This window comes from Cherax quadricarinatus, chromosome 76 (assembly GCF_038502225.1).
Source record: "Cherax quadricarinatus isolate ZL_2023a chromosome 76, ASM3850222v1, whole genome shotgun sequence".
NCBI lineage: Eukaryota > Metazoa > Arthropoda > Malacostraca > Decapoda > Parastacidae > Cherax > Cherax quadricarinatus.
The window spans coordinates 1,470,402-1,494,740 of record NC_091367.1 but is presented as its reverse complement, the minus strand read 5'-3'; the positions used below and the strand labels follow the sequence as shown (position 1 = coordinate 1,494,740).

The window sequence follows — 24,339 nt, the reverse complement described above, 5'->3', positions numbered from 1 at the left end:
GAGTTTAGGCCTAGCTCCTGGAATGGATTATGGCCGAAACTTGGGGTTCCACTCTACAGTAGCATACTGTATACTGTAATAAACAGAATAGAGGAAATCAGCTCTAATATACATTATTTAGGTATGCATACTGGTCAGAGAGCCCGCCGTAAGTCTAAGTCGTCGGGAAACAAGTATATCGCTAAGTGAGGAGAGGCTGTAATACTGTATATGGGAAAGTTAGAATTAGGCCCATAACACCTTCAAGAAAGCCAGTTTTTTTTAATTTCTTATTGCATTATTGTAGATGTCATTTATAGCTGATTTAGAAATGTAAGTTATGTACACAAAACCAAAATAAAGACATTTAATAAATACATTCACACAAAATTCTACAAATTCCAATTTGAAAACTGTCCAAAATAAAAACTGTAGGCATTTTAGTAACTAAAGCAACCTTTCCTCTGCTCATGTAACCAGGTTTCTCTATATAACACTTATCCTCCATTTCGAGTACATCATCATCACAAAAAAGTCAGTTTTACCCTATTTCTTGGATAATAAAATAAAACCAGTAATGATGTGTTGTGGTTTAGGCCATCCCAATAATTGAAGCAGACCTAGTAAAAACCCATACAATAAGATCTGGGTGCAGGGGGTCAGGGACCTATCCTTACTCAGGGAAACAACCACAAATTTAATATTTCCACCGCTTTGAGGCCTATGTCAAGCTACTTTTGGTCAAAAACCGACTAGAATCATTTCTTTTCATTCTATCCATCGATGCAAAGAAACGGCCAATACAACCATAAAAACAACCCTTGGAAAACCACCTCAAAGTTGCTGTTTTTACACCAAACACAAGGTTAGAAGTTTGCTTTTCTCACTGTGCACTATGTGGGACATAATTTTTTTTATTCTGTGCACACCCATCACACAGAACCATCCTCTCATGTCTAGGCTAAAATTTACCTTTCACAGCATAGATGAGGGCACTGTGCTTAAAATGCAGATTAATGTGAGCAATACTTGCAGGGGGTCTAATGAGAGAAGTAGATGTCTCATTAATTCTAATGAGTTTGGTAGCTGATGTCTTGTGTTGAAAGTGATATAAATAATAACAAGTTGATGATTAAGACACATGTGCAACAGTTGGGTATCTTTATTGCTGAAACTTTTTGCCTGCACAGCAGGCTTCTTCAGTCAAATACAGAGGCAGCAGGTGTAGTAGTAGTGAAATGAAGATGATGTAATCAGTCCATCAACCTTGCTGATGTCTTCAAAAGCTTGGTCTACAGTACTTAAGATTTTTATTGAAATTAAATAGTACATATTACCACTCTTATGTTCATTCATTGTATTGATAAAAAATATATGCTATTATTACAGCACATTGTTGTTATGCTTTGCAGGATCCATTAAATCCTCAAGAAACTGTTATTGTGATCCGCTCACTAGTTCCTGGAGGAGTAGCTGAAAAAGATGGCAGACTAATTCCTGGTGATCGATTGGTTGCTGTCAATGGAACCAATCTTGAAAATGCGACTCTAGATCAAGCAGTGGCAGCCCTCAAGGGAGCACCAAAGGGCATTGTGTCAATTGCAGTTGCCAAACCTATCAGCGTTCTGGAGTCAACTGGCCAGGTGAGTAGTGCCACAGATCCTTTAGAGGGTAACGATGGCAGCAGTTTGCAAACAATGATTGAGAATTCAGGGTTGCTTGGAGTGTCTCCAGGAAGTTCTGCACTGGTCAAATCTGAGAGCTTCTAAAGCATGTTCCTGCTGTGCTCTTGAGTTAATCCTAACCTAATTAAATCTTGGCCAGAAATAGTGACCAAAATTGAATATTCCTCATTCTCAGTGAATTGTAGAACATGTTGCTTGTCATAATTTGTTGAAGCTTCGTGTTGATATGAAGTTGCAAACTTTGCAGTTAGGCCTAGAGATATAATTAACAAGGATTAACTTACTATGGGGCCTTTAACATAATGTTAATGGAAAGGACTATAGTTTGCATAAGCATAAAAGTAATTCATCATATTGTATTTGAAAAAAAAATTATCCATATGTAACTAGTGGGTCTTTTTGGAGATGGTCCATTATATGCCCTCTGTTTTGCATTGCTCCTTTTACTTAGATTTACCTGATCTGTTCATTTGTGAACCATGAAGTTTTATGTTATCGTTGAGACAGTCGCTCTTGTTTCATATGGCTGTCATGAGAGTAAGTCATATAGACATCTGCTAATGCCTTGGGTAGATTTTTTTTGTGATTCATAGTTACATACCAGCTATCATTTACTCACACAAATGTATTAATATTTTACCAGTGTTTGTTCAACTCTATTTTATATTATTCACACTCCATACAGAATGGCTTGTTATTCACAATTCTTTCACTGCTTAAAATATGCGATTAATACCAAAGCTTTTTCATTTTTTATTCGTGAATTAGTGAATGAGTTTCCCAATTTTACTTGATGCCTGGGTTGTGATTCATATAATGATTTTCAATACAAAATGGGGCACACTCGTATACACACACTTGTCAGATAATGAAAAAACACTTAAGGGTGATTATAATCCATGCATTACTACCAAAAATTTCATTAATTGTCATATTAAGGCTGTTCTAATATGGTCATTTTTAAAATTTCCAAATGTGGGGATGGTGGAATGCCAGTTTTTTACTTAAAGTGTGTTAATCAAAACTAGAATAGATGGCTGTGGTATGATGTCTGCACCTTAAAAAAAATGGTAGTTAAAACAGAATACATTCAGATATGGCAAAATGACTTCCTGATTTAAGAAACTAGATTTATCAAAAAAGCTTATAGGCAATTGAGGTGTTGTTAGAAGGCAGGTAAAGGAAAGATAAAATAATTACTGTACTTACAAATTTATGAAAAAAATATAGTAAGGTATACCAGGAAGTTTTTTTCATACCAGGAATAGGGAGAGTAAGAAGACAGCATTTAAAGAACCAGTGAAGAAGGGATATTGAGAAATACTATATTTCTAAACAGATAGTGGTATTCAGTATGTGTTACAACCAGTGTAAACTTTTAAAAGAATAGACAAACAACACTGAAGATTAAATACCATGAGCATAAATGTACTTATGAAGACAGGCATGGAATTGAACAAGCCATTATTGGGACAAAGTTTTGCTCTAAGTTGAGCTGTGCTCACAACTTCTTTCAATGCAGGAAAGATAACAGAGCCAGAAAATGTACAGAGGTTGTATACTGCCAGTATAGAATCCATTAAACATCAGAGCACTTGGATTATTCTTTCTGGTAACGAAAAAGAGAGAGAAATACTTAATAATATATACATGGATGGTGCTTGAGGGCCTAGTTCCTAACCTGCACACTACTGTAACAACTTACAAGAGTGATAGATATGGGAGAAAGTATGCATTAAACCAAGTAAAGAGCAGTGGAGCCATGGATACAGGCAGACAGTACTTTATTAACATCCATGGCTCAAGACTCTTCAGAATACTCCAAGCAGATATTAGATATTGCCAAAATGAAGGTAGAAGTTTTCAAGTCACAGGATGGCTTTCTTTCACAAAGTACCAAATCAGCCATGTTGTGATGGCTGTGTGGGCTTGCAGGTTGCTAGCATGAACAGCCTAATTTACCAATCAACAAAGAAGGATGGACTGCAGATGTAAAAATTGCCCTTCAGACCAGTCACAGGTAAAACACACCTAGGCTTCTAGAAGGTAAGGTGAAAAGTTGAGTAGAGCATATAATGTAGGTCAGATTCCAGGTTCAGAGGTGAGGGTCTTGCTCGTGGTGGAAGACTGGGATGTTGCTTATCAAGAGTCGGTGACTTGTGTAATGTAGGTCAGGTCTCTTGAATAAGATCTTAGAGTGAAATGTCCCAATAAAGGCTTGTTTCTGTAGGTGTTTCTTTGTCTTTATTATTGTTGCTGGTAAACTCTTCAACCATAGCTTTGCTTCTGTAACTACAAACATTGCTGATGACAGCATATGCATAGCATTGCAACTGTAGCTATAAATGGATGCACAAGGGCCCTGTTCATACAGCTCTAAATACGTACAGTGCCACTCGTCCTTCCTAAACTGTTGTTTAAAAATGGCAAACAGTGGTGCTGTATGTGCAGGGCCCTCCTGTATTGTTACCACAAATAGGTATTCTCACACAATAAGACACAGACCCATGCAGGCACTTCTGTGCAATTTAAAAATGTGAATTATGAAGTCAGTATGAATGTCCCCTCATTAGTAGATTGGAAAGCACGAGATGCCTGTACAACCACTCACAAGATCATGAAAGCATATGGGAAGATAAACAAAGATTGTTATTCAGCACCATTGCCAGGGAAAATATGAGGCCATAATTTTAATTTAAAAAAATATTGATTCCCAAAGGACACTAGAAAACATTTTTATACAAATAGAATATGTACTGGTATGGGATACAAGATGTGTTACTGTATGCAACGACCACTGAGGATGAAACACCATGTGTGTCAATCTGTGATATGTAAGTCATAATACCATGGGTGGAATGATTTACAATGCAGAAGTAGGAGAAGCTTATGGCAGTGTTTCAGTGTGACTTGTATATGGCTCAGGTCAGATTGAAACTTCGCTATAAGCTTCTCTCTCTCGTTTGTGGGTTATTTGTGCATTGTTCCACTCATGGTATTGTGCCTTTTTGTTCTTTAATTCACAGTGAAACTGCAAGTTGTAGATGGAAACTAGGCATTGTTTCTGTCCGTCCTTGATTATAATCAAATTGTGAATAAGGAAGTTATGATACTCGATAATGGTCCAAGGCAGACCAAATCATCTAGGTTTCATCTCTATTTTGTGGCTAGTTGTGAAGCTAAGCTCTACTCCGGTATCTGTATATAGATAATTACATTCACACAGACTTGTGGGGTTCAAATCATAATCAAAATTCTTATTCATTAATAAAGACAGTATAGTAGTGCTTGTATCAGGGGATAAAGTAGATAAATGTCTAAACCTTAGTTATTTTAATTTGTTTTAATATTACTAACATTGATTGGATGTGAAAAGTGGGTTATAATAAGCGTGTATGCACCTGGAGAAGAGAGAAGTGTAGAGGAGAGAGAGAGATTCTGGGAAATGTTGAGTGAATGCGTGGGGAGTTTTGAATCAAGTGTGAGAGTAATGGTGGTTGGGGATTTCAATGCTAAAGTGGGTAAAAATGTTATGGAGGGAGTAGTAGGTAAATTTGGGGTGCCAGGGGTAAATGTAAATGGGGAGCCTTTAATTGAGCTATGTGTAGAAAGAGATTTGGTAATAAGTAATACGTATTTTATGAAAAAGAGGATAAATAAATATACAAGGTATGATGTAGCACGTAATGAAAGTAGTTTGTTAGATTATGTATTGGTGGATAAAAGGTTGATGGGTAGGCTCCAGGATGTACATATTTATAGAGGGGCAACTGATATATCGGATCATTATTTAGTTGTAGCTACAGTTAGAGTAAGAGGTAGATGGGAAAAGAGAAAGGTGGCAACAACAAGTAAGAGGGAGGTGAAAGTGTATAAACTAAGGGAGGAGGAAGTTCGGGCGAGATATAAGCGACTATTGGCAGAAAGGTGGGCTAGTGCAAAGATGAGTAGTGGGGGGGTTGAAGAGGGTTGGAATAGTTTTAAAAATGCAGTATTAGAATGTGGGGCAGAAGTTTGTGGTTATAGGAGGGTGGGGGCAGGAGGAAAGAGGAGTGATTGGTGGAATGATGAAGTAAAGGGTGTGATAAAAGAGAAAAAGGTAGCTTACGAGAGGTTTTTACAAAGCAGAAGTGTTATAAGAAGAGCAGAGTATATGGAGAGTAAAAGAAAGGTGAAGAGAGTGGTGAGAGAGTGCAAAAGGAGAGCAGATGAAAGAGTGGGAGAGGCACTGTCAAGAAATTTTAATGAAAATAAGAAAAAATTTTGGAGTGAGTTAAACAAGTTAAGAAAGCCTAGGGAAAGTATGGATTTGTCAGTTAAAAACAGAGTAGGGGAGTTAGTAGATGGGGAGAGGGAGGTATTAGGTAGATGGCAAGAATATTTTGAGGAACTTTTAAATGTTGAGGAAGAAAGGGAGGCAGTAATTTCATGCTCTGGCCAGGGAGGTATACCATCTTTTAGGAGTGAAGAAGAGCAGAATGTAAGTGTGGTGGAGGTACGTGAGGCATTATGTAGAATGAAAGGGGGTAAAGCAGCTGGAACTGATGGGATCATGACAGAAATGTTAAAAGCAGGGGGGGATATAGTGTTGGAGTGGTTGGTACTTTTGTTTAATAAATGTATGAAAGAGGGGAAGGTACCTAGGGATTGGGGGAGAGCATGTATAGTCCCTTTATATAAAGGGAAAGGGGACAAAAGAGATTGTAGAAATTATAGAGGAATAAGTTTACTGAGTATACCAGGAAAAGTATACGGTAGGGTTATAATTGAAAGAATTAGAGGTAAGACAGAATGTAGAATTGCGGACGAGCAAGGAGGCTTCAGAGTGGGTAGGGGATGTGTAGATCAAGTGTTTACATTGAAGCATATATGTGAACAGTATTTAGATAAAGGTAGGGAAGTTTTTATTGCATTTATGGATTTAGAAAAGGCATATGATAGAGTGGATAGAGCAGCAATGTGGCAGATGTTGCAAGTATATGGAAGAGGTGGTAAGTTATAAGGAATAAATGCTGTAAAGAGCTTTTATGAGGATAGTGAGGCTCAGGTTAGGGTGTGTAGAAGAGAGGGAGAATACTTCCCGGTAAAAGTAGGTCTTAGACAGGGATGTGTAATGTCACCATGGTTGTTTAATATATTTATAGATGGGGTTGTAAAAGAAGTAAATGCTAGGGTGTTCGGGAGAGGGGTGGGATTAAATTATGGGGAATCAAATTCAAAATGGGAATTGACACAGTTACTTTTTGCTGATGATGCTGTGCTTATGGGAGATTCTAAAGAAAAATTGCAAAGGTTAGTGGATGAGTTTGAGAATGTGTGTAAAGGTAGAAAGTTGAAAGTGAACATAGAAAAGAGTAAGGTGATGAGGGTATCAAATGATTTAGATAAAGAAAAATTGGATATCAAATTGGGGAGGAGGAGTATGGAAGAAGTGAATGTTTTCAGATACTTGGGAGTTGACGTGTCGGTGGATGGATTTATGAAGGATGAGGTTAATTTATGAAGGATGAGGTTAACCATAGAATTGATGAGGGAAAAAAGGTGAGTGGTGCGTTGAGGTATATGTGGAGTCAAAAAACGTTATCTATGGAGGCAAAGAAGGGAATGTATGAAAGTATAGTGGTACCAACACTCTTATATGGATGTGAAGCTTGGGTGGTAAATGCAGCAGCGAGGAGACGGTTGGAGGCAGTGGAGATGTCCTGTCTAAGGGCAATGTGTGGTGTAAATATTATGCAGAAAATTCGGAGTGTGGAAATTAGGAGAAGGTGTGGAGTAATAAACGCATTAGTCAGAGGGCAGAAGAGGGGTTGTTGAGGTGGTTTGGTCATTTAGAGAGAATGGATCAAAGTAGAATGACATGGAAAGCATATAAATCTATAGGGGAAGGAAAGAGGGGTAGGGGTCGTCCTCGAAAGGGTTGGAAAGAGGGGGTAAAGGAGGTTTTGTGGGCGAGGGGCTTGGACTTCCAGCAAGCGTGCATGAGCGTGTTAGATAGGAGTGAATGGAGACGAATGATACTTGGGACCTGACGATCTGTTGGAGTGTGAGCAGGGTAATATTTAGTGAAGGGATTCAGGGAAACCGGTTATTTTCATATAGTCGGACTTGAGTTCTGGAAATGGGAAGTACAATGCCTGCACTTTAAAGGAGGGGTTTGGGATATTGGCAGTTTGGAGGGATAAGTTGTGTATCTTTATACGTATATGCTTCTAAACTGTTGTATTCTGAGCACCTCTGCAAAAGCAGTGATAATGTGTGAGTGTGGTGAAAGTGTTGAATGATGATGAAAGTATTTTCTTTTTGGGGATTTTCTTTCTTTTTTTGGGTCACCCTGCCTCGGTGGGAGACGACCAACTTGTTGAAAAAAAAAAAAAAATTACTAACATCTAACTTCTTTATAGCAGCTTAATAATTGAAAATGTCCAATGGTAGTTACTTATAATAACATACAGTACGTTTGTTTATATACACAAATATGGAATGGTAATGGAAATGGAATATGAAAGGGGGTAGTATGTGATACACCCACTGGAAAATTGAACAAATTATACGACAAATCAAATACACGCTTATGTCGTGACAGGCATAGCTCTATTTCTGTAACTAAAAACACCGAATACAGGACACCACCAGCTAAGCTCAACTTATGTAAATTCAGACATTGAAGATAGGACACCATGAGCATTGCTTAAGAACATAAAAAAGAAGGAACACTGCAGTAGGCCTACTGGCCTATGCTTTACTGCTGTAACTGCAGATAATGAAGAGAGGACAAGCAAGCCTAGCTCTCTAACTGTAACTACAAATAAGTAATCACAAATAGCTCACACAGACACTTTGACAGTATAAAACAGGAATATGAACACATCTACTTTTGGGTTTCTGTACACCAGTTTCAATGCTTTTTATGTAATATTGCTTTCAGTTACTTAAGATTTACAAAAAAAAAAATATTTTTAACTTTACATTGTGGTACCACTGCCTATAGGAAATTAAGCTGAAAATTTTGTGGGTTTTCATACTGTACATGTCACTGAGATTTTTGGTAGGTTTGACACAATAATAATAAAACAAAAAATGAAGTCTTTAATGTTATAAATAAGCATAAAAATTTTGAACATTGCTTGTGTCTGTATGAAGTGAATATTATGTATCCCTTCAAAGGTTTAAGATGGACATAGCTGGTATGTACTAGACTAGAATGGTCCAGGTGGTGTCATCAAATAGGAGTATAATTTGAACTGTTGCTATTGCCCTTATCTGGATCAGCTTTGCACTTTGGCATTTCTGCAAAGCTAAGATAGGAGAGGTGAAGTACCAGCATGTTGGTATTAAGGGCTGGTGACTCACTATCACACTTGCTCTTTCAATTTGATTTAGGCAATTAGTTGTGCCAAAAATGCTGAAGATCTTATTAATTAATAGCTCCGAGGTAAATAATTGATGTGATTGAGATGTCACTGTTTCTTAAAAATATTTGAAATGGTAATTGTTTGAGTTGGTATAAGTTTAAGTGGCACCCATTAATGTGTAATCTACCAAGGTAAAACAAAATCCAGTGAAACTATGGGTCCAAACCTTAATTGCATTTGTATATTGAGTACAGTATTGCACTTAAGAACCATAGACGTTTGAATTGCCATGCATGGTACTGGGTACCTTTGTATTTTGCCTACAGAAATTGTTTGTCTGATTGTAGCCCTTTCTCTAGTTTGTTTTGCTTATGGAAATTTATTTCCCTCTCAGTCTGGCTGTACGTGTTGTCATTGAACAAGTTACAAGAACATTTGCAATAAGAATTATGCCTATTAAAATCTATTTTATAAATATAATGTGTTCCTAGTTGCAAACCTCCTCCACTTAAGAAATAGGACAAAACGGACAACACGAAGTGGAACATGCCTCTTTTATTGGATGCAGCAGAGGATTTGTTTCTTCATTCATATATTTTTTACTTTTGGTAAACAATATCCCCCAGTGATGCTTCCCATCATGTTCTGTTGTATTCAGTCTTGACAGTGTGTTCATATTTGAATTGTAAGTAGATATTCTTGAACTGAGATGTCCTATGTAATTACATAAAGATATTTTGATACTGTAATGTGCATGAATTGAGTCATAATAAGGTAAGTTTTATCCTCATTTGAAAATTTTATTATTATGCATCTCTGAATAATTTATGGAATCTTGTTGGAATGAATGCAAATTGACCTAGAGTGAATCTTAGCGTATGCGTGACCAACTTGGCCTGTGAGATAAAGCCAGATTTGTTGCTCATTCATTGTTTGGTGTATGTGAAAAGTTGTCATTGAGTCAATGTCCTTGGGCATGTTATGTTCTGGTTACAGAATTCTTATTATTATTGGGAGAAAGTTTGATATAAACATTATTTCAAAATTTTACGTTCTACTCTGTACGAAACTGTTGCTTGACTGATTATACTGTTGATTAATAAATTTGTAAAATAATTTTTTTTCAATCTCTTATACTTCCTGAATTATCTCTTTAAGGAGTATTTATATATATATGGGATGACTTAAAGAGTTTGAGAGAACTTAAAAATTTATATTTTCATTATATAATGTATAGACATGAAGAAATGATGAAAATTAAATGAATTTTTTTTTTTAGCTTATCTATTTTCACACCTGTCTTGCATTGATTTTATAGTCAATTCAGCTATATCTCAAAATAATACAGTATAAGCAATCATTTTCTTCAGCTTGTGAAAATTTGATCATATCTTTCATTTAATAATACATCATTAATAATAGTAGTAATAATATGTACATCAAAAGAGATGCCTTAAGAAAATGAAGAATACATAAAAGGTAAGAAAAAAAAATTTTGTTGAGAATTTTTCATCTTTTAAAATGAGTAGAAAAAATCAGCATTGGCCTAAAAATTTGTACAATATATGAAAGACTGTCATTGGACTATTTTAATGGGTTTTGGAAGACAATACTGTATATAGTAAAGGTTAAAAGTGACAGTATTGTGGCTGGAACAGTTCATAACTATCCCACAAATTGGAGATGAAAATTTGACAATGTTTTGGTCCATCCTGGGCCATCAGGCATGGTTTCCCAACAACCTTGTACAGGAGAACTTCAGCAGGAGATACGTTTTGTGCAAAACATTCAGTTGACATACACTTGGAATCCATAGTGGATGAAAGCATCCTATTGGCAGTGTGCAAGTGTTGGGACACAACAGACTCTGCATGGGATGTGAAGATTATTGTTACCCGAAATAAGTATTGATTTTCGTTCAGATTTTACTAAAGTACAGAATTATCATTATGCATTATTTTCAGCTATTTAATCATATAATAAACAGTACTTTTATTACAAATTAGATAATATAAAATATTGCATGATTTGAGGACATCTTTGTTTCATACCAGTGAATCAGGTGTTTGGAAATTTTAAACCAAATTTGACTGCAATATTCAATTTCAAGGAAAATGTTAGTTGCACATTTATTAGTGTGTTCCTCTGAACAGTGAACACTTTCCATTTGAAGACTAAAGGTGCAGATTAATTATGAATTGCAGTAATGTAATTCCAGTCAAAGACTTGGAACACATGTAAATTAAACGTCAATTGTAGAAATTTTTAACTGGCATTAGTATGTATATTATGTCTTGTAAGCAAATAGTAAGTTACAGTAGAATTATGTGCCATAAATGAATACAGTACTGTTATTAAAATAATTATTACTGTATTTAATAACTGATAAAATTTACTAATCTTTCAAGATTTGAAATTCTTTATTATTACATAAAAGTAACTAGAATGATAAATTGTGTAAGGAAGTTTTACCTTATAATTATGTTAATTGATTTGAAGTTTGTTACTGTGACAAAGGAGAGTTTAGTTGTATTTTCTTATACAGTAAGAGTATGTTGAAGTTATGTATAAACAGTGTTGTTATGCAATCCATAAATATGGATAAAGGGGAAAAGGATCTGTATTTGAAGTTGTGAATAGAACACAACAGTTGTGGTCGAGCATTTACGTGAAGATTAAACTATTCTCAAGCAAGAGGTCTGTAAAATCTAATCAATTGTTCATGTACACAACCTGCTGATAATGTATCTATATAGGTACTGGTAATTGTGTTTTCTGTCAGATTTGATTAAGCATCACAAATAACCCACACTTCAGTTGCAACCTGAAAATGGCTCAAAACATATCAAAAGTTTCCTCTCCAAAGTTTGGGTTATTTGTGAATGGTTCAAGTGACAGTATTGTGATATTTAGTATTTCTTGTTTGTTCCCAAGTCGTGTCATCTGCTAGTAAATACTCTCTTCTAGTGGTTGCTCCTCTGCAGACAAATGGAGTACAGTATACAGTACTCAGTGTACTTTTAGTCTTCATATATGTTTGTTGTAAGAAGAAGATATAAGAATTGCTCTATTTAGTGTGGAAGTTACAGGTTCCAGCAAAAGCAGCTGCTATATTTTGATCTTAATTTTTGGTACCGGTATATCAGTCAGTGGTTTGTGAGAATTACTTATGCAAATGGGAATTTTATCTCCAGGTTAAGGACTGAATTGTGCACCATTGTTTGTTGTTTTAGTTAACTGTTTACAGGCAAGCCCCACTTGACAGCACTTTGCTTTATGGCATTTTGGTAGTGCAGCAGTTTTATATCCATTCTTCATTTACTCAAACTTCCTACAATAAATATATTCACCACTCATTAATAGTTAAGGATGAAAATTTTTAAGGTAAGTAGTGTGTGCACTGTATATATATTTTTTAGGTCTAGCTTTATTACTCACTTAATATTTGAGAGTGTAATCATGTTATCAAGCTTTTATATGCATTTAAAAGTGGGAAAAAGGCTGTTTCACTTTTAAGCGGTGTTTGCTTTACAGCAGTGGCCCAGAACCTAACCTGCTGTATAAGTGGGGCCCTCCAGGAAGCCCTGCTTATACAGCAAGTTAGGCTCCGGACTACTGCTGTAAAATGAAACACAGCCTTTTTTCCACTTCAAATGCATACACAAGCCTGATAACATGCTTACACTATCATACACATGTATTAAGAGAGCAATAGAGCTAGGTCTAAAAAATGATATACAGTACATACATTACTTATCTTTTAAATATTTTCTTCCTTAGCTTTATAGTGAGTGGTGAGTATATTTATTGTAGGAAGTTTTGAATAAATGAAGAATGGGTTTAACTGAAAACTGCTACATTAGTGCAGCACTATAAAGTGAGGCACTGTAAAGCAGAGCCTGCCTATATGCACTTTAGTGCTATTAATTATGTGTGTGTGTGGAGTCTTATTTAAGTTTTGGGTGCATAACATACAAATTTTTTACACTAATCTTGAGGCACACGTTTAGGACATATAAAATTACATTTTGTAAATCAAGCTTAGGATAACTCGATAAATTCTAACTCTGTGACTTATTTCTGATCAGAAGAGACATTCTCCAGTTATTTTGCAGAATCCAGTTTGATAAATAAAGTTAGCACAGTAAAACTTGCACAACCTGAAATAAAGGTGAAGCTTTATTTGAAGAAAACACATCACATAAAATTTCGAGCCGACCAGATGATGTATTCTCCAGCATAATTTGCTCCTACACAGCGTGTACTAAAAAAATTGATATGTTTTGTACAATGCAACAGCCGTGAAAGCCAGCTGCTGTTCAGAATTTTTATTTTAATCAAGGGAAAGCCCTAAACCTGTATGGGTCATATATTACCTGTGGACTGGTGATAAATGCCCCTCCAAAGGAAGGGAGGATAAATTCAGTTGCTTGGAGCAATAGTTCCTTACCAGTATTAACTTGCCTACTTGAGGAAGCGTAATTCAGTTATGTAGTGGAGGTTAGGTAAGGTTCGTCAGGAAACAGGACAAGTGTCTCCTGACGCGGGTCTTAGTCATGTGATGACCCACAGCTTAAGCTTTTGGTCATCTGACTGAGGCCTTCTGCTGGCTTATTGGTCCACCTCTTCAAAAATTATGGTCATGGTTATAACCACTGATTTTATTGTATTTAGCGGAAAATATTACTACGTATACCATTTTGAAATTAAAAGTACATAGCAGATTGGCACATAAACTCACCATTAACGATACTAACCTCTTTCTAAGTAGGATATGCGAGTGTTAAAGGTTTGAAGCTGATCAGAAGAGGCTTGCTAAAGTTATTCCGTGGAAACCAGCTAAACAAACGACTTTGATAAAATTGAGCAGAGGCACCTACACTTAACAAGTGTTCTTGAGCCTACTCCTAGTTTTAATTTAGCAGAGTTAAAAATTTGAATCCTATTGGACAAGGTGTTCTGAAGTTATCGACGAAAGCCTTGGCGGTAGTAAGTGTAAAACAAGAACAGTGTAGTTAACAATCTTCTGGTTTTGTCACTGTCATACAGTATTTAACTCTTCAACTATCCAAACGTAGATCTACATTTTCATGTGTAGCACTTTGGCCTTGATTTTCTCCATAAGAAAGCATGTAAAAAAAAAAAAAGTTGATCTACGTTTGGAGTGCTACGCGAGCAAACGCAGATCTATGTTTGGACAGTTTAAGGGTTAAGGGTTCACTGAACTTGACATTTAAAAATGCCTTTAGCCCTTTCAGGGTTTCGGCCGTACTAGTACGGCTTACGCACCAGGGTTTTTTGACGTACTAGTACACTTAAATTCTAGCGCCCTCAAATCTAGTGAGAGAAAGCTGGTAGGCCTACATATGAAAGAATGGGTCTATGGGGTCAGTGTGCGCAGTATAAAAAAAATCCTGCAGCACACAGTGCGTAATGAGAAAAAAAAAACTTTGACCGTGTTTTTGGATTAAAACAGCGACTTTGCACTGTATTTTCGTATGGTATTTATTGTTGTATTCTAGTTTTCCTGGTCTCATTTTATAGAATGGAAGACATATTACAGAAATTGAGATGATTTTGACTGGTTTTACAAAGAAAAGTACCTTGAAATTGAGCTCAAAGTAGCAGAAATGTTTGATTTTTACCAAAGTTCAAAAGTAAACAAATCATGCTGTGCGTCCAATACACGTCAACTGGTGAGTCTAATATTCTTTCACAAATGCGCTGATATTATTTATACCATTTCTACACTAATGCAGTAGTCTGCATAACAGTAAATCTTCTATTTTTTTGTGAGAATAAAAATTCAAAGTGGAAAGCAAAACAATGTAAGAGAGGTGTGGGGACGTGACTAATGAACAGAGGAATTATTTTAGTGCCAGGAATGTCTTTCTTGTTAATTCTGGACCCTATTTGGAAATTGGCATCTTTTGAAATTTGTGTGAAATTGGCAAAATTGCTAAATTCTAACCACTGTATTGGATAGTTGAAATCGGTAAATGGGTGGTTTCTTGTACTCATTCGATAGAAAAAATGGAGTTCTAGTGAAATAGTTATGATTTTTGTTGACAAATACACTGGAATTGGCCGAAAATAAGGCTTAAAGTGGGCAAAATCGCCTATGCGTAAACATCGTCGAGACCGGTAACTTCGCGAGAGCATAATTCCGTTAGTTTTCCATCAAATTTCATACTTTTGGTGCCATTATGATCGGGAAAAGATTCTCTATCTTTTCATTAGATTTTTTTTTTTTTTTTTTTGAAATTTGGCCGACCCTGAGAACAAGTCTCTGAGAGGGCTTGTCAACCCTGAAAGGGTTAAAATAAGATATTTCCATAGTCCTCAATTTTATTTTTTTTTATAGTTCTGTTCTTTATAAAATTCTCTACAATCTTTAAATTTTTTTTAAGAAAATTGAATTTATAAAAAATCTATAAAATTGACAAATTGGTACATGCAAAGCTCAAATTCAGTGTCAAAGTACAGGTGCTCCTCGTCCTATGATATTTTGACTTGACAATTGTGCAAAAAGCTGTTGCTTTGGAGATGAAACTTAGGATAATTACCCAGCATCAAGGTGGCAAGTCCATAACTCTTATTCATATATTTACTTTTCAGTACTGGTATTTAGTTACAGTAATTAATTGTTAATTTACTCATTCAGTGACAGTAGTTATTTATTTACTTATTGATTTAGCATATACAGGTCTCCCTCAACATTCATGTTTTCTACTTTCGTGGGCTTTGAACATTCGTGAATTCCCAGCCGCCCAATCATATTTAAAATATGTCATTAAGTATGTTAGGAATTGTGGCGGTGGCAGTTTGTTTGGAGATAATACAAGATAGTCCTTCAATATGTACACTAATATGAACTCTATGACTTATTTATCTATAACAGTTCATCTAATATGACATAATAAACAACATTAATAACATAGAAACATGACATATACTCTAGAATGAATAAAATACGTCATTAAGTATGTCACGAGTGTTGCTGTGTTGTTGTTGGGTGTATAAGGGTCACTGAGAGCATAAGCTGTACATATTGCTGGTGGAGAGCCTGGAGGCACTCGCTTTACATAACTCCAACCCTCACGAATGTGGAGGGAGACCTGTATTATTCATATTCGACTTATGATGAGTTCGTCAGAATGTAACCCCATGGTAAGTCAAGGAGCACCTGTACTTCCATTTAACATACACCAGCTTTTAGTTTGAAGACAACTAGAAGAAGCATTCTCTTGTTGTTACTGGGATTTTTTTTTTTATATTATAAAATTGTTAATTCAAAATTTACATAGTTAAAAGGTTAGACAGCAAATTTAATACTTTAATGAGCTTTTTAAAAACTTGTAATTATTGGAGAATGCCTCTTCTGATAGAATTCAAACTTCGTTTTGGTGGGTTTTATAATAAAACCCACCAAAACGAAGTTTGAATTCTGTCAGAAGAGGCATTCTCCAATAATTACAAGTTTTTAAAAAGCTCATTAAAGTATTAAATTTGGTGTCTAACCTTATAGGGATGTCGTCGTCCTTAGGAATGCAACAGCGTTGATATTTTGAATCCAGTAAGATAAGGCATTCTTTAGTTATCAATTGAAATCAGTATCACTATTTAACCCTTTCAGGGTTTCGGCTGTACTAATACGGCTTACGTACCAGGGTTTTTGACGTACTAGTACGCCTAAATTCTAGCGCCCTCATATCTAGTGAGAGAAAGCTGGTAGGCCTACATATGAAAGAATGGGTCTATGTGGTCAGTGTGCACGGTATAAAAAAAAATCCTGCTGCAAACAGTGCTTAATGAGAAAAATCACCGATGCGTAAACATCGTTGAGACCGGTAACTTCACGAGAGCATAATTCCGTAAGTTTTCCATCAAATTTCATACTTTTGGTGTCATTATTATTGGGAAAAGATTCTCTATCTTTTCATAAGAAAAAATAATTTTTTTTTTTTTTTTTTTGAAATTTGGCCGACCCTGAGAACAAGTCTCTGAGAGGGCTTGTCGACCCTGAAAGGGTTAATGAAATTGGGATATTGAGACTTACACAGCCCAGTAACACTGTGATCTGTGTGCATTCCTACCCACCACATTTTATTCTTTTGATATTAAATGTTATCAGAAATGTTAGTCATTAGTGACAGCTTAACTTTTACTTCAAATCTCTCGACTTCACAGAAACCCACTTTTAAAGTTCCCACTACCGTCGACGCCACAGTAGGAGTTCAGAAAGTTCTATAAAACTATTTACATTTCTTGGCTTTCTTCAGCAGTTGTCTTCAAATCTCTTCGTAAATGTTTTGATTGAGTTATACAAATATTTTATGGAGTTTTTATTGTGTGTGAGGGGGGGGGTTACTAATTGTCAAAGGCACTTGTCGATACACACTTGGCCTGTTTTTTTTTTTTTTTTGGGTGTGTGTGTGTGTGTTTGTGTGTTGCAGATGGAGGGTCATCTAAATTGTAATGTCAGCATACTTCTGGCAAGACAGAGATTGAATGAATCTTGGTGAATGTATTACCTTCTTTGAAAACAAAGCAAATAAAGGATGATTATATTTTACATGTTAATACTGGGACTGCATTTCTAGTAGAATAGACGTTGATATGACAGTTTTAAAATTAAGGCAGAATCACTGGTTAAATTGTACTTTTAATGCCTTTATTTTCAATCTTTATGCAGTATACAGTATCTGTAAATTGTGTGTACAGCACTGTAATAGGTATACACTGAGTACTTCCCATTTTTACTATTTTTAAGATATTTCAGACAACAGACACTCCTTGTTAGTCTGGTATATTGAGAATTTACTATATTTTTATATAACAATATGTACAATGCCTGCACTTTAAAGGAGGGGTTTGGGATATTGGCAGTTTGGAGGGATATGTTGTGTATCTTTATACGTATATGCTTCTAAGCTGTTGTATTCTGAGCACCTCTGCAAAAGCAGTGATAATGTGTGAGTGTGGTGAAAGTGTTGAATGATGATGAAAGTATTTTCTTTTTGGGGATTTTCTTTCTTTTTTTGGGTCACCCTGCCTCGGTGGGAGACGACCGACTTGTTGAAAAAAAAAAAAAAAAATATGTATGTTTACATATATGTAATTTTTTTTTTTTGACAGTTTTCCATTTTTTTTTTCATTTGGTATTTGTGCGAGAGAAATTACTGATTTATGATTACCTGTTTGTAGCGACAAGTGCAAAGTAATTCTCATGGTGTCCTGTCTTTTTTATGCTCCTAGTTTAATGTGTATCTTTATTATGCACCCTGTACCCATTCTTTGGGTGGTAGTCAAAGGATTACAGAGGAACATAATAGGGTCCAGGGACTGGGCCCCAAAGTTTTGATAGCTGAACAAGTTACACTGGTAATGAACTATTTATATGTTTATATCTGATTGCAGTCATAATAAGTTATTTATGCGCACATGAATTAGGTCACACACAAACACCAAAAAACCCATGTCCCTTTGGCACCACTATTTTCTAAAGTTATAAATATGGCTTTTTGTTTTCCCTGTTGAGGTTTTTAGGATTTGATATGATCTTGGAGTGTGAGCAAGGTAACATCTATGTAGGAATCTAGGAAAATAAGTAAGCCAGACTTGAATTCTAGATGTGACAAGTACAGGAGGGCCCCGATTTATAGAGCTTTGCTTCACGGCATTTTGCTAATGCAGCATTTTTCATTTATACCCTTTCTTCATTTATTCGGACTTTCTACAATATAGTCACTACTCAATATAAGCTACTGTTCCATTGATATATGATAGTGTAAACATGTTACCAGGCTTTTATATGCATTTGGAAGTGAAGCAAGTTAGGTTCTGGACAGTAGCCCAGAACCTAGCCTGCTGTGTAAGCGGGGCCTTTCTGTCCTTTGCCTGCACTCTGGATTATAGGTAATGTCATAGTTCAGTGGATCATTTGAATTGTAATGTCTGTGGCAAGCCTCCTCTCTTGCAACATACACACTTTTGCACCTAGGCCCACATAGTCCTATTTATTATCTTCTGCCCAAAGATATGGCACAGAAGGAACACCTAGCAGATGTCATGGCCTGCTCCAGGGTGCATGGGCACTGCTCATTTTCATTGTTTTCAGGTTACAAACAACTCGCTTCCTCCTTCCCCACCCCACTTGGCTCCATAGCTACTCCATTCACATGTTCCTCAGCTACCCATACACACACACACTTTTTCCTCTCCATAAACAATTCAACAACTATGCTGAATACCTCTGACATCCACTTGTGAAAGAACCACTTTTATGTACATTTTTGGAGAGAGAGCTAGGGAATAAGTGATGGCGAATACATTTTTTTTTAAATCACCACATCTCTGAAAAACAATTGGTTTTAACAATGAAATATAATAATTTTGTTATTATTTTATTAGGGGGGGGGAGGCTTTAGGGCTTCATTGCATCTTTTCTTTCTCTTTGGTGCCACCCCTGATCTTTTACATTATTTATTGAGTGTGGGCAGGGTTATATTTTGTGAAGGGATTTGGGGAAACTGGTTAGCCGGACTTGAGTCATGGAGGTGGGAAGTACAATACCTGCAGTCTTAAAGGAGGGGTTTGGAATATTTGCTGTTTAGAGTGACATCTAAATGTTGTATTTGCACGCCTCTGGCAAGACAGTGATGGTGTGAATGATCATGAAAGTGTTTCTTTTTTGGGGCACCCTGCCTCGTTGGGAGATGGCCACCGTGTTTGAAAAAAAATAACAAATATTTGATCCTTTTTAACTGGCAGTATTTTAATATTAGCAATATTATACAGCAAAATTTTGACATTTTGTTTTGAGTGCTTGTCATGGTTATGAAAAAAAAAAATAAAATGTTTTAATTAGTAGATATTGCAGGGCAGAAAAAGTTTTTCAGTTTAATTACCACATGTGAATGATAATATTCTGTAATGCTTTGCCCGGCAGTGGAAGGATGCACAGTGACAGTGCAGATAGTTAGCCCATGACATCATTGGCACAAGTGGTTTACCTGTTTGTACAGCATAATGTTGTTTTGTAAATGTGAGTCTGTGTGAGTAAGACTCAGTTCATGAGTTGTTTATGTAGTCTGAGGTATGTGTGGCACATTTTTAATTTACCTTCGATGGTCTTGTGTGTTCTGTATTCTTTTTATTGCCAAGAAAACTGAATGTTATACATGCTCAGAAACCTCTTAAATTTTGTTTTGTCTTTCTTCCTTCTTAGGCATAGCTGAGGTTGTGAGTGTGTAAATGTTAGGGATTGTAGCTTCTTTCAGAGTTGTGGATTGAGTTGTAGCTCCTGTCCTTGCTTCATATGTACAGTATTAGCAATTGGGCCTGTAGGTTCCTCTCATATTTGCTCTTGAAATTGTCTATAAAGTTCGCCTACACCTTCACTTCTTGTAGTCCACTCCACTTTGATAGTGAAAATGTTTCATAATGTCTCTGCAGCTCATTTGCATTTTGAGCTGTCATCTATGGCCCCTGGCTGTTGCTCACATCAGGACCAGCCTTCCCTTTTCCATCTACAGTATATATGGCCCATATGGGTTTACTGCTAGCTGGTATTATAATATAGGAATAATGTCCCTGTCTTTTCTAATAAATCACCTTGCTGCTGTACTTGCATCATGCTCACCTGGTTCTCCTTTATTATCCTTTTACAGGTTAGCTCTTTAAATTATGATACTGTCTCCTCACAACCCTTTGGATTATCTTAAGCGATTTTAAGTTTTAAATTCTTCATTAAGTGTAAGCTTCATACTGACACTGTAACTCTATAATTAGGTATCCTTGAAGGGGGACCTATAAGTAGTTGCCTGAATTTTCATTTTCTCCTCTAACTTTTTTTTTTTTTTTTTTTTATGTCGGCCGTCTCCCACCGAGGCAGGGTGACCCAAAAAAGAAAGAAAATCCCCAAAAAGAAAATACTTACAACTTGTGTACAGTAACTAGAGCAAGATTCTCGGAACAATACATGTGCAGGTGCAATATGACCAGAATTATTAAGCCCATTCCCAGCATCTGGGAATGGCTCCAATAACTTCCAAAATCCTAATTGGCAAAGCTTCAGATGTTTAAAAAAGTTATCTCCTTGTTTGATCATGGCAGAAGGAAATTCAAGTGTGTAGATGCCCATCTGACAATTTTGTGCAGTGTGAAATTTTTATTCCTGTTTAATGGCTTCAGTATTTAATGGCTAATGTATCTTATGGCCAGGGAAATGTGCCAGCATCAGCCTCTGGGGGAATTCCCCCCCCAAAACCATCTGTTGCTGATCTTTCAATACTACATAGATCTTGATGATGCACGAGTATGTGAAAAAACTTGAGCTAAAGATTTCCAACCCTCTCCCTACATGGCTTATTTTGCATTGTTGAGCTTGCCTGTTTACGATTGTACTGCATCTATATATGTTTGTGTGTGTGTATATTTGTGCTGAATAGGTAAAACTTGCAATTTTGGCTTAAATAGCAATGCTCTTCTTGCCAAATAAGGCAAGCAAAAATTTGTGTATGCAGTAATTTTGCCAAAATCATTCTGAACCTAACCAAAAAAAATTTTTTCATTGTTTGTTTATTAAATTACTATTTTAAATGTATCTAAAATATATTTAGTTGGATTAGGCTAAATTAAATTGTGCCTGTTACATTAATTATTTAAGGTTAGGTAAGTTTTCTAAGGTCCTTTGGTAAAAAATTATTAGTTTTTACATGATCATAAATGAAAAAAATCTATCTTTAAATGTATAAGAGAACATTTTAGGAAGGACTTAATTTTAAATGAGTTCTTGCTAACCAGCCAGTTTTACCAATTTGGCCACCCACACACACACACACACATACAACAGGGAGGGCACTGTAATGGATCAGGGAATACCTGACAGGGAGGCAACAAGAAGTCATAGTACATGATGAGGTATCACAGTGGGCGCCTGTGATGAGCGGGGTCCCACAGGGGTCATAGGACCAGTGCTATTTTTGATATATGCAAACGACAAGATGGAAGGAATAGACTCTGAAGTGTCCCTATTCGCAGATGATGTGAAGCTGATGAGAAGAATTAAATCGGATGAGGATGAGGCAGGACTGCAAAGAGACCTGGACAGGCTGGACATGTGGTCCAGAAACTGGCTTCTCGAATTCAACCCTGCCAAATGCAAAGTCATGAAGATTGGGGAGGGGCAAAGAAGACTGCAGACAGAGTATAGGCTAGGTAGACAAAGACTACAGACCTCACTCAGGGAGAAAAACCTTGGGGTGACCATAACACCGAGCACGTCACCGGTGGCACACATCAACCAAATAACTGCTGCAGCATACGGGTGCCTGGCATACCTGAGAATAGCGTTCCGATACCTTAATAAGGAATCTTTCAAGACACTGTACACTGTGTATGTTAGGCCCATACTGGAGTATGCAGCACCAGTCTGGAACCCACACCTGGTCAAGCACGTCAAGAAGTTAGAGAAAGTACAAAGGTTTGCAACAAGGCTAGTCCCAGAGCTCAGGAATATGTCGTACGAGGAAAGGTTGAGGGAAATTGGACTGACAACACTGGAGGACAGAAGGGTCAGGGGAGACATGAGAATGACATACAAGATACTGCGGGGAATAGACAAGGTGGACAGAGATAGGATGTTCCAGAGAGGGGGGACAGAAACAAGTGGTCAAAATTGGAAGCTGAAGACTCAGACGAGTCACAGGGACGTTAGGAAGTATTTCTTCAGTCATAGAGTCGTCAGGAAGTGGAATAGCCTAGCAAGTGAAGTAGTAGAGGCAGGAACCATACATAGTTTTAAGAAGAGGTATGATAAAGCTCAGGAAGCAGAGAGGGAGAGGACCTGGTAGCGATCAGTGAAGAGGTGGGGCCAGGAGCTGAGTCTCGACCCCTGCAACCACAATTAGGTGAGTACACACACACACACACACACACACACACACACACACACACACACACACACACACACACACACACACACCACACACCACACACCACACACCACACACACCACACACACACACCACACACACCACACACACCACACACCACACACACACACCACACACACACACCACACACACCACACACACACACCACACACACACACCACACACACCACACACACACCACACACACACACCACACACACACCACACACACACACCACACACACACCACACACACACCACACACACACCACACACACACCACACACACACCACACACACACACCACACACACACACCACACACACACACCACACACACACACCACACACACACACCACACACACACACCACACACACACACCATGCACACACACCACACACACACACACACCACACACACACCACACACACACACACCACACACACACACCACACACACACACCACACACACACACACCACACACCACACACACACCACACACACACACACACCACACACACCACACACACACACACCACACACACACACCACACACACACACCACACACACACACCACACACACACACCACACACACACCACACACACACCACACACACACACACACACACCACACACACCACACACACCACACACACACCACACACACACCACACACACACACCACACACACACCACACACACACCACACACACACCACACACACACCACACACACCACACACACACCACACACACACCACACACACACACCACACACACACACCACACACACACACCACACACACACACCACACACACCACACACACACCACACACACACCACACACACACCACACACACACACCACACACACACACACACACCACACACACACACCACACACCACACACACACACCACACACACACACACCACACACACACCACACACACACCACACCACACACACACACCACACACCCACACCACACACCACCCACACACACACACACACACACACACACACACACACACACACACACACACACACACACACACACACAGAGGGGTGGGTGGATTGCATATTCTTGGGCTGCAAGAAGGCGTTTGACACAGTTCCACACAAGAGATTGGTGCAAAAACTGAAGGACCAAGCAGGGATAACAGGGAAGGCACTACAATGGATCAGGGAATACTTGTCAGGAAGACAGCAGCGAGTCATGGTACGTGGCGAGGCGTCAGAGTGGGCACCTGTGACCAGCGGGGTCCCACAGGGGTCAGTCCTAGGACCAGTGCTGTTTCTGGTATTTGTGAACGACATGACGGAAGGAATAGACTCCGAGGTGTCCCTGTTTGCAGATGACGTGAAGTTGATGAGAAGA

The 24,339-nt window shown here is 37.5% G+C and overlaps 1 protein-coding gene across 1 annotated transcript in view; it reads left to right on the top strand.

The window, feature by feature from the left end:
- LOC128703604 (multiple PDZ domain protein) overlaps window positions 1-24,339 on the top strand; it is a 623,082-nt gene that overhangs the window by 262,071 nt on the left and 336,672 nt on the right. Inside the window, exon 15 of the mRNA XM_070101112.1 lies at window positions 1,392-1,622. Coding sequence (XP_069957213.1) covers window positions 1,392-1,622 — 231 coding nt within the window. The remainder of the gene's footprint in view (window positions 1-1,391; window positions 1,623-24,339) is intronic.